At 44.9% G+C, this 11,612-nt stretch overlaps 1 protein-coding gene across 2 annotated transcripts in view; it reads left to right on the top strand.

The window, feature by feature from the left end:
- The first annotated feature begins 450 nt into the window (after positions 1-450).
- Positions 451-11,612, top strand: part of LOC121171373 (protein HEG homolog 1-like) — a 47,693-nt gene continuing 36,531 nt past the window's right edge. Inside the window, exons 1-5 of one of the 2 annotated variants that reach the window (XM_041003083.1) lie at positions 451-1,532; positions 2,414-2,749; positions 7,918-9,258; positions 10,533-10,649; positions 11,230-11,349. In XM_041003083.1, coding sequence (XP_040859017.1) covers positions 1,160-1,532; positions 2,414-2,749; positions 7,918-9,258; positions 10,533-10,649; positions 11,230-11,349 — 2,287 coding nt within the window. In that variant the 5' untranslated portion in view covers positions 451-1,159. The remainder of the gene's footprint in view (positions 1,533-2,413; positions 2,750-7,917; positions 9,259-10,532; positions 10,650-11,229; positions 11,350-11,612) is intronic. The other variant, XM_041003084.1, reaches the window with a different exon arrangement.

The raw sequence follows: 11,612 nt of genomic DNA, 5'->3' as shown, positions 1-11,612 counted from the left end.
TCTGCCCCACCCCAGTCTTGGCCTTTGTGTGTGTTGGTGGATGTTGCAGCCCGGTCTGCCCCACACCCAATTCTTGGATGCGCCTGTGGGTGGGTAGCACTCTTTTCTCACCTTTGTTTCTAACCTGCTCACTGAGCATTCTGTTTATTCCTGGTTGGAGTGAGGATTTTATTCTACCCTGCTTAAAGGTCACTTCTCAGGGTATCCCTTTGGAAACTTGTTTGTGAAATGGAGACATCAGCCACATCTCCATACTTGTGCAAATCAGAGCATTCCTCTTGACCGATGGTGTAGAATTTAATCCTCAGTGTTCTTGACAGCTGTCCTATGGCTGCCATCCATTGATCAGAAAAAAGGAAAATTGTTGCCAACCTGGAGTCTTTCACCTCCAAGAGGCCTGCTGGAGTCCCTTGTAGGTCTGAGAGCTGATCTTTGAGGCTTCATGAGGCCAAGTCACAGTCATGAAGCCTGTTTGGTTTTCAATGAAATTAAATCAAATTCATGGGATAATAATTAATATCTCCTGCTGGTTATAAGCTACGTTACTTAATGAATTGCAGTTTGGTTAAAAGCCTTTCAAAGCACATGGTTTTTAGTGGACCTGAGGTAAGAAATAATAAATTGATGATGACAAGGCTACAGTTGTCACAGCCCAGTAGTGCCCCACTCACGCTCTGCAGGCCACGGGCTGGGCACTCTACAATGCACTCAGGGTCGTTTGTTTTTTGTGTAGGATTTTAATCTGTGGCATCAGAATAAGTTGGTGGCAATGCTACAACACAGAATGACAAACACCTTATCACAATGACTTGCCCTCTTTAAGCTGTAATGTGAAATTCAGAAGTTTTCCTTTTCTGTCTTTTTGTATTGGTCTTGTTTTCTCCCTTTTGATTTGCTTTTCATTGTCTTCCCTGTGTCTTCATTCAGCCCTGTGAGAAGTAGAGCTAGTGAGTGTGAGGGAGTGTGTGCAAAATGCGTATTATGAAGAAATTTTGTGTGAATTTCATGATTTTTGTACCAAAGGAAACCAACCTTTTAATTCCACTTTTTGTAGCACCCTGGTACACCACAAATGCATCTGTTTGGTCCATAAATTTTGTATTTCTCTAACACAGTGTCATAAGGATAACTTCTCCCTAGGCCCTCTGTCAGTTTTCTTATGCCTACGAGTAGTTTTGAAGTACATATTCTTGCTGTTTCAGTTTCTGGAAGTGTGAAGGAGCTTAGCCACTCCTCTGCTGCCGAGAGCCCCGTGGTCAGTGAGACTAAGCGAATGCATGCCGCTGCCGCCACGTTCACCGACGGCGTCCCGAGGATGCTCCGGTCTTTAACTGTCAGTCTGCAGCCTGCCAATGAGACAGAAAGTTTCTCTGAAGACTCTAAAACTGCCACGAGTTCAACTTCACCTTCTGTGGAGGAGTCGAGAAGAAACAGCAGCCTAAGCAGGAGTCCGGGAGGCGGAGAATTCACTGAGCCATCAACAGAGGGTGAATTTGGACACACGTCTTTATACTGGCAGAGTGATTCCCCGAGTAAGCATTCCGCCTTTCTTGATTTTTGCAGAACATTTCTGACTAGTTGCTTTTTCTGAGATCTCTTCAGGATCCTTTGCAGTCTCCAAAGGAAAGTGGATTCCTTCTTTGGTGACACCAGTTCCTTTATATGGATGAGCGCAGGGCTGCATTTTGATTTTCATTCTTAGAGGAACGTTGTGAAGCTAATCCGACAGGTGTCACTCCTGCTTTTACAGAGATGAGGACCCCAAGTCTCAGAGGGTTTAAGTAACGTGTGCACTCCCTTCAGCTCTCAGCAGAGATGAGACCCCAGGGTTCTCCAGGTGGAATCCATCTTCTTTTCCCTTTATAGCATTTTGTTGACATGAGAGCTGGCCTGCTTGCTAAAAATTCAAACTTCTGTTATTTTGCATAGAAATCATTTGCAAATAATTATGCAGATAGATAATATAGTTGAAAATTCATGGTTAGATTGCCTTTTTTTTTTCTTTGCTATACTTTGGAATGAGAGTAACTTTTGTTACTATTAGAACTGTTTTGGAAAGGTACTCTAATTTGGCTGTGTATTTAAGCACATCATCTTGGGCAGACATGGCACACTATTTCCGTGATCACTTATTATGATAAAGAAAAAAACCCTCACAGCGATGGGTTACTGTGCTCCATGCACTTGCCATTCTAAAGTGCCCCTGTTCACAAATTTTTATTTTTAGAATTACTATCTTTCTGACAGAAAAGGGTTCTGAAATAATTACTTAGAGCACAGGTCAGGCTTCCCTGTAATAAACACAAGGATCTTGGACCGAGGAATCGGCCCTCAGTGAGGACTTGCTTCTTAATTGTTGAGAGAGCTCTTTCATACCCATATCACTGGCTCTTCCCCCCTGTATCCCTTATAGCATTTGGAGGGCAGCGACCTGCCAGCAGCCCCGAGGTCACAAATGGAAGCTCCACATCTCAGACAGAGACTGTGTCTAGGTCAGTCCCCTCCATCAGCGGTAGAGTCAGCACAGCGCACTGGTTCTTGACCAGCAGCAAGACATCTGCAGATGCGGCCGGAAGGTCGGCTTCCTATCCTGAAATCAGGAACGCTTCGGTTTTGACCCAGTTTTTGGACTCCACTGCACGGTCCGGAGGAAGTAGCACAGTACTGGGGGAAAAAAGATTCTCAGAGTCTTTGTCTACATCTTCCACAGAAAGCCTGGACTCCTCAGCAGCGCGTGGTGAACGCTCGAGTGAGTTCTCATTGCACAGGATTCTGCCTGCAGAGGAGGGGGCTCTGATGCTCTTCTGTGGCGTAGTAAGGCCGTCCACGCGTGAAATAACATCCCAAGCCCTTGTTTCCTTATTCGCAGGCCATCTGTCCAGCTGCTTGGCTTCAGTCTGCTTGTATGTCCTCTGTTTTTCTTTTTCTTCTGGTGTTGTTACCTTCTCTTCCCACACAGAACTCAACATCCTCCGTTCCCTGTCACTCGCCCCAAATCCCAGAACTTCAGGATGATACCACCTCATCTGTGGTTGTTCATTCTAGGTCTGGGCATATATATCAAAAGAAATAAACCCTTTAAGGTTTTTGAGATATAGTTAATATTCCATGTAATTTGCTTACTTAAATTGTACGGTTGTTGTTACAGTAGTCACAAGCGTTGTACAATAGTCAGAGTTGTACGACTGTCCCTTCTGGCTAATTCCAGAATATGTTCATCACCTGAAAATCAGCACCATATTCGTCAAGAGTTGCTTGACATTCTGCCCACTGTTAACCCCGGCAACCTCTTAGTTTATTTCTGGTGTCTGTGGGTTTGCCCATCTTACACATTTGGTGTAAATTGAGTCCTGTAACGTGGGTTTTTTTGTTCGTTTGTTTTTTCAGATTTATGTGTGTTTATTTTTAGAGTTACAGAGCGAGCTCTTCCATCTACTGGCTCACTCCCTAAATGACTGAAACAACCAGAACTGGGCCAGATGGAAACTAGCAGTTAGGAACTTCTTTCAGGTCTCCAAAATGTGTGCAGGGGCCCTGGTACTTGGGCAGTCTTTCACTGCTTTCCTAGGCATATTTTCAGAGAGCTGAATCAGAAGTACTACAACCAGGAATTGAACCACGACTTGGCTTGACCTGCTATGCCACAGTGCCAGCCTCAATGTGACCTTAATGTATCTTTCATTAGCATGTTTTTTAAAACTTTTTTTGATTTTTTTTTATTGGAAAGGCATATTACAGAGAGGAAAGACAGAAAGAAAGATATTTCATTTGCTGCTTCATTCCCCAAATGGCTTCAATGACCAGAGCTGAATGGATCCAAAGCCAGGAACCCCCTCTTGGCCTCCTTTGCAGGTGCAGAATCCCAGAGCTTTGGACCAACCTCCACTGCTTTCCCAAACCGTAAGCAGGGAGCTGAATGAGAAGTGGAGCAGCCAGGACACGAACCAGTGCCTGTGTGGATGCTAGTGCTTGTAGGCTGAGGATTAGCTAGCTGAACCGTCATGTTGCTGACTCGGCAATGAAGAGATGCATGAATACTTCATTCCTTTATATGTATCTGAGTAATATTCTGTGGTGTGGATTTATTCAATTTCATTTATTCTGTAATCAACTGAATTGTTCCTAGCTTTTTTGGTGAATTTATGCTTTTTGACTGATATGAATATGATTGTGAACAATTAGATATAAGTTTTTAAACAGACATATATCTTCAGTACTCTTGGAATTCACAGGTCAAATGGTAGTTCTACTGTTAAGGAATTTTTGAGGGCTTGCTGAACTCTTTTCCAAAGTGACTGCAACATTTTATATTCCCATTAGCAATGCATAAATGTTCCACAGAGTCCACGCCGTCACTGCCACCTACTATTCATCTTTTTTACTCTAGCCATCCTGGTGAGCATAAAGGGATCTCGTTGTGGTTTTATTTTTTAACTTGAAATTCTCAGGTGATGAATCATGTTAGTTGGATGTTCCGCATCTTTTCATTGTCATTTCTAGAAAGTGTCTGTTCAACCAATAGAGTATCTTAAAATTTAGTTATTAAGTTTTACGTTTTTTTTTCCTGGATGTTAGTCCTTTATCAGATACATAATTTGCAGATATTTTCTTCTATTATGTGGATTATCTTTTTACTTAATGCTGTATTTTTTTAACATTTATTTATTTATTATTTGAAAGGCAGATTATTTTTGTAGAGAAAAGGAGAGATAGGAGATCTTCAGTCTGCTGGTTCACTCCCCAAGTGGCTGCAATACCCAGAGCTGAGCTGATCTGAAGCCAGGAGCCAGGAGCTTCTTCAAGCTTTCCCACGTGGGTGCAGGGTCCCAAGGACTTGAGCCATCTTCCACTGCTTTCCCAGGCCGAGAGCAGGCAACTGTCAGAAGTGGAGCAGCCGGGACTCAACACCAGCAACCATTTGGGGATGCCAACAGTAGCAGACGGAGGATTAGCCTGTTGAGCCGCTGCAGCAGCTCCTGCCTTTTCACTTTCTTAATGGTATCATTTATGCCACAAAGGCTTAAAAATTTGATCAAGTATAAGTTTGTGATCTTGACAAAACTTCTTATACTGATTCTAAAGCTTTTGGTTGATTTTTTTTTTTTCAAAAACAATTCTCAGCAGGCACATCAATACAAAGGATGTGCTGGCTCTTAACAGGTTTTGGTTCTTATCTCTCCATCACTAATAGCAGCAGTTCCATCTCCCCCATACAAGAATCCTAACCGATAAAGACAGTATTTATTGCTGCTCAGATGAAAAAGCAAATGCCGCTGGTCACACGTAGGAGTAGAGGATATTTATGTCTGTGCATGGGAAACACATGGTCAGTTTCCTAAACAAAGCAACTGCTTTTTACTCTCAGCCTTGTAAGGATTTCTTTTTTCCTTCTTTAGCCAGGCTCTTAGGTTCTGAAGTCTTTCTCCTGCGTATCTTTTCTTTACCTTTCCTGTCTGCTCGTCATGCTCAGTTGGGTCATGTGGAAAATGTGATTTCAGTGTGACAGGCTCAAGTATGCAGAGCTAGGTCAGGAATGGTCTTATCCTGAAATCATCTCATTGGGGGTTTACACAACACTTGATCCTGTTTCCTCCGAGTCATGCCAACCTGACGGAGCAACCAGGTTTTCAGAGTCCCTGTTTGGCGTTTTTCCCTTGAGTTCAGATTTAGCCCCTTGGTGTGGATCATGATTTTCCACTTGGTTAAGCTGAGCCCCGATGTAACAGTTTGCCTGAATCTCATTTGACACAACATTTCAGATCTCCATTCAAGGCATTCTTCTTTGCCCTGAGAACTTGGGCTCAAGCATACTCTACTCCTGAAACTCTTCTGGTTGGCTTGGCGTCTTTGTCTGAGCCCTTCGGGCTGGCTCAGTGCCACATCTCTCTTGGTACTTCCTTCCATCACTGGGTATCCTGTCCCTGTGCTCTTTTTTGTCTCTGAGTTCATTCAAACCTGTAGAAAAATGCATTTAGCTAACACTTTACAATGGTTCCCATCCAAGGCTGTCTGGGTGCTGTCAAGTGCTAGTCTGGGCTGGGAATGGAAATAAGAATTGGGGAAAGAGCCTGTGTGTTTTCTCACAGACTGTGGAGTATGTAGGCCAAGAAGAATTAGACTACACTTTTCTAATTTCTGAAGAGTTTATTTGGTAATCTACTATGGTATGACAGTTCTAAGATTCTCCATGTTTTTAGCATAAAACTAAGGTTCCAGAGCCTGGCATGGTAGCCTACCAGCTAAAGTCCTTGCCTTGCACATTCCAGGATCCCATATGGGTGCTGGTTTGTATCCCGGCAACCCCACTTCCCATCCAGCTTCCTGCTTATGGCCTGGGAAAGCAATTGGCCCAAAGCCTGGGAACCTTGCACCCATGTGGGAGACCCAGAAGAGGCTCCAGGCTCCTAGCTTTGGATCAGAGCTCAGCTCTGACCTTTGCGGCCACTTGGGGAGTGAATGAACAGAAGGAAATCTTCCTCTCCTCCTCCTCTCAGGATATCTGACTTTGTAATAAAAATAAGTAAATCTTTTTTTTTTTAAACTTATGTTCTATCCAAAGAGGAAAAGGATATTGATTCACGTGCCACCTCCTCAATGTCATCCCATCAATATTGCACATGAGTTGGGAAAACCCAAGCCCATCTTTGGCCTTAGCCCACACATTCAACTCTATACAATGATAGGCAGTTCTCCCCTGCTCCTCCCCTTGGAAGGTTACGTTTGGGGGGTCTGGGAGAGAGGCACCCCCTACCTCTCCCACCTATGGCCTTGGTCATAATAGGTTGTTAGTCTTTGACTTACCACTTGTCTTCCATGCTCCCACTAGCAATTTCCCTGACAGAAACGCTATTTATTATGTGCTCCCCTGGCAGAAATACAGTATTGATCCTGTTTGCTGAAGTAATAAACTTCTCCATAAGTCCAGGTCCCCTGAACAGAGGTGCCCATCTGCACTTCCTCCTGAGGTTTCTTAGAATGAAGCTCCCGAGCAGCCTAGGAAAGCAGGCACCTGCAACAGAATGGGGCTCCTTTCCGCTCTCCTTTCAGCCCTGGTCCCCGGCGCTGACATGGGCAACAGTTCTGGTGCTCTCTTTGGAAGGACATGTCCGCAGCAGTCCCAGCCTGCTCTGGGCTTGCTGTACGCCTGGGGCTCCCCAGGGTATGGCTTCCCCCACGCAGGGGACTGCAGACACAGGCCTGCTCTCAGGGTGTTGTGCGTGGGTTTCCTTCAGCAGGCATCCATGCTCATGGTATCTCAGAGTATGAGATTACTCACAGTCCTGAGGTGATTGATTTGACCATCAATCAGAAGCTGCCTGATGAGTTATTTAGGAAGAGAACTTTCTGGCTTCTTGTAGCTCAGGGGACTGAACCTCCATGCAGAGTCTTCCTCACTGACATTTCCTAAGGCAAGTTAGGGATGGTGAGCACCCTGTACGGGAACAGCTATTTTGTGGCCAAGGCCAATCTCATGAGAAAGAGCTAGCTCATTATACGAAGTGGACAGCTGGGAGGGCTTTTCTTTTTCCATTCGAGCATAACACTGTATTAATTTTGAGAGCTTCTTAGATACCAGTTAGCTTTTAATTTTTAAAAAGGCATGTGGCAGGCTTTTGAAACCTATTTCTCATTTTTAGACCCCTGGTCCCCACTTGCTTTTATTATCACTTCCATTGCTACTGTCACCGACTCTCAAGATGCATCTTCTCAGAGCGGACACAAATGCCTTCCCATTATGCCCCTGTTGAGAGCACTCACCATTGAAAATCACCTCCTCAAAGAGAGTTACTTTGCTCACCGAGTTCCTAACTAGAACCTGGTAGTCTGATTTGTACTGTGTGTGCGTGTGTGTGTGTGTGTGTGTGTTGGAGAGTTTTTGTTGTTAATCTGACTTAACTTTGGCTTCTCCCATTGCAGTCACTGGGTTGAGCTACAGTCAAGCAGGTGGCACAGATAGTGAACAAAGGACTTCCAGTGACCACACCTACGTTTCCTCGACATTCACCAAAGGAGAGCGGACATTACTGTCCATTACAGATCAGGGTTCATCCTCGGACGTCCAGGAAAGCTCGACCTCTTACACCAAGATCTCCAACTCATCACATGTAGACTATCCTTCCCCTTCTCATGCTCAGACTGGAAGAAATATCATCTCATCCTATCATGGGGAGTACGCTCGGCATTCCACTGAGTCCCTGGTTCTGCGTACATCTGACCTTCCGTCTTACACATCCACCTTGAATGTGCCGAACACTTTGTTTTTTCTGGATACCAATGCTCAGTCTGTTAGTGATTCCTCTTCTTCCTCTGCAGGGCTCCCTCTGTCTCCACCCTCGGTGTCACAGTCCCATCAGATGTTCTTACCAACTGTACCATCAACAGGGGCCTCGGTGTACCCACTGAGGTCCACTTCGGAGGCATCTGGCCCCCTCTCTCCTTCCCCATCACCTTCGTCAGTATCCCTCATGGCATCTAGCCTTGCCCCACTTTCTGTCTCACAAACAGCCTTACCATATTCACCTTCCACCCCAGTCCTTCCCAGGGTCAGGGAGACATCTGTGGCCTCAGTTCAGACATCCACAGGGACATCATCCATGGCTGTGCTCTACAGTAGTCAAACAGCAGACCCTGGAAACCAGAGTATCCCATACCAAGAGCATATCAGCACACAACCAAAATCACCAAGCCTTGTGCCTCTGCCCACCGAGCCCACCAAAACTGTGAAAATAGGTTCTCCTTCAGGGTCCCCTTTGCCTACAGCCTTACCAGAGTCCCCCACCAAGCCAACCGTTCCAGCCACAAGCACAGTCATGGCTCAGACATCTCCAGATTTGACAACTGCTGCTCTTGGGACCTCTCATGCTCCCGCCTCCAGTATGCTGCCTAGCACAGCAGTTCTGATGACTGGCCCTGTGGCTGCACAGACAACAGCTGGAAAACAGCTCTCCCCAACCCATCCTGAAATGCTGGGGCCACGTATTCCAACAGAAGGTGCCACCACCACGAAAAGAAACCAGGTGCATGTCGATGCTACCACCCAGTGGACCCCTCTGACCAGTGCACCTACATCATCAGCACAAGAGTTGACCACGAGCCTTGGTGTGATGGAAGAGGATAACACAGCATCACAATTCTTCAAAACATCTACTCCCCAAACTACAGATACCTCTACAGCTGAAACATTGGCCCCTAAACCTTTCACCTCTGTTGTTGAGAGCAGCACTCAGTCACCACCGATAGTATCCTCTCCAGCCTCAGGTGAAAATGCATCTTACAAGCACACACTGCCTTGGGCTTGGGATTTGCGTGAATGTGTAGAAATAGTATCTAGCATCCTGTCTGTTTTAAATATTTCCTGTTAATGCATAAAAGAGGACCAAAGTGGGACTCATGTATTTTTATCCTCAAGTTAAATAACCCTTGCTGAAGACAGTAGAAAAACACTGGCTGATGTGACGTCAGTACATATAGCAGTTGTGCCTTCTCTTAGCCCGTAGTTGGGTTTTTTTTTTTTTTTTTTTTTTTTTTTTGTCACTACAACACATCCAGGATAAGCTAGTTAGGAAGAGAAGGTTTATTGAGTTTTGGAAGTTTATTGTGAGAACGGGTGGGCTTCTTGGTTAGGGTTCTAGTAAAAGTGGCTGGTGGCATTGGCAAAGCATTTAAGAGGAAGGATCAATGGGGCAAGCCAGGAAACAGAGTGGCTGGGAGCAACGCGGGCTTTTACAAAAACACTATGGTGAGAATTACCTGTTGAAGACACCTTTGATAACCTGAAGACACCCCTCCACAGCCTGGCCCACCTCCTAAACACCGTGACTGGATTCAGTCTCCACCCTTTTTGTACCATTAACCGACAGCTTGAGCATTGAAATAGCTGAGTGAGTTTGGGAGCCAAATCATTCTCAAGCCACAGTATAGCTTTTAATACTTTGACTTTATTGAGGTCAGAAGCAGACTGTGATGAGGGCAGGAGAACCTGAAGTGAGGCAGTTTAGGAGCAGCGTTCCTAGATCAGCTCAGAGTTGCTGTGGTTCATTAAATGCATGCACTGTGGTTTCAGTGAAGTCTAAGAGGAAAGGCCAAGCCTGTGTGCCCACACACACCCCCCTGCATGTGCTCGTACAGGCATTGCAGATCTCACAACAGCAAGAAGTTATCAGGAGTCCTTTTAGCACTTAATGTGCGTTTTAAGTTAGCATTGATTCAAAGTAAAAATTCTCTCCCAAAGTTGATAATATCATTAATCCTGAACTCTGTAACCTTCATGTTGCATTTGGTTTGAACTAATTCTCAGAGATCTAGTTGTGTAATGTTTATGTATGGGTCCAGCCTAGTATCAGTATCCAGACCCCCTGTACCTGCCATTGGCGCCTGTTGGGAACTGTCACTATGTTAGAAGTGTGGCCTTCAGGATAAGTACACATTGATAAGCAAAATGAAATATTAGCTGGGAGAATTAAATGTTTACCGAAAGCTGCCTCGGCATTATCTCTGTGATTAACTGTGTTTCTCTTGGAATATCTGTTTAGTCGACAGGTGCGCCCCAAACCCTTGTCTTCATGGTGGCAAGTGCATCATGGAGTCCTCAAGCCGTGGCTATCGATGTGTGTGCTTGCCTTCCTGGCAAGGGAATAACTGCAGTGTGGGTAAGAGAAAACAGACTGCTCGGTGGGCTGCACTGCAGTATTAGAACAGATTATTCAGAAAGCTCCTTTTTCCTCTGATGCGTAGAATTCTAAAGTCAGGACCCTGCTTACCTGAGAGTTTGCATGTTTGTGTGTCATTTGCAAGATATCTGGTAAACTGGCTGACCTGGGTTCATTCTGCAGTCTTGCTGTCCTCCTGCAATGCTGAACAAACCCCACTTGCTGTGCCTTTGACCTCTGCTGGGCTGTGCCTCAGCCTGGAATTCTTACCCACACACCTCCTCGTTCCAAGTCCTAATACTTCTAGTCCATATATTATTTGGAACAAGCTTCAATATTTATTCCATCAAAATATGGTAGTTTCTCCAAACCCTGCCATGTACTCAAATTGTTTGTATCATTCTCATCACCCTCAATAGATGGTTGGCATGGATGAGGACAGTGTTGGGCTCTTGGTCATCTTGGGCTTCCCCCGCTGTACTTGCCCCCATTTGGCCGTTAGTGCTAACAGTACTGGATCCTGGTTTTGCCATCTGCCACGGCTTCCATGTGGCTTTGTTTTGTTTTTTCTCCTCTGCAGACGTGAATGAATGCCTCTTGAACCCCTGCCCACCCCTGGCCACGTGCAACAATACTCAGGGATCTTATATCTGCAAATGCCCAGTTGGGTACCAGTTGGAAAAAGGAATATGTAACTTGGGTAAGAGAGTTCATCTCTGTTGAAATTTATTTTGTACTACAATGTCTTTTACAAAATAACATTTACTATTTTTCTCCCTCATCAAAACCAACATTTGTCCAGAGTTAAAACTGAAGTGATGCAGAAGGAAGTGAAAGGCATTGCCTGTCATTCTACCAGAGATACAGCACTTTGCAGTTTTTTTATGTGCATTGAATTTATACGTCACTGAAATCATACCAGTACAAATTTATGTCTTAAACATTTCCCTTGTATTGTTAAAA

This window comes from Ochotona curzoniae, unplaced genomic scaffold (assembly GCF_017591425.1).
Source record: "Ochotona curzoniae isolate NIBS_2020 unplaced genomic scaffold, NIBS_Ocur_1.0 scaffold_2587, whole genome shotgun sequence".
Classification (NCBI taxonomy): Eukaryota; Metazoa; Chordata; class Mammalia; order Lagomorpha; family Ochotonidae; genus Ochotona; species Ochotona curzoniae.
Note: the sequence above shows the minus strand (reverse complement) of the source record. Positions and strands in the feature narration are given on the sequence as shown.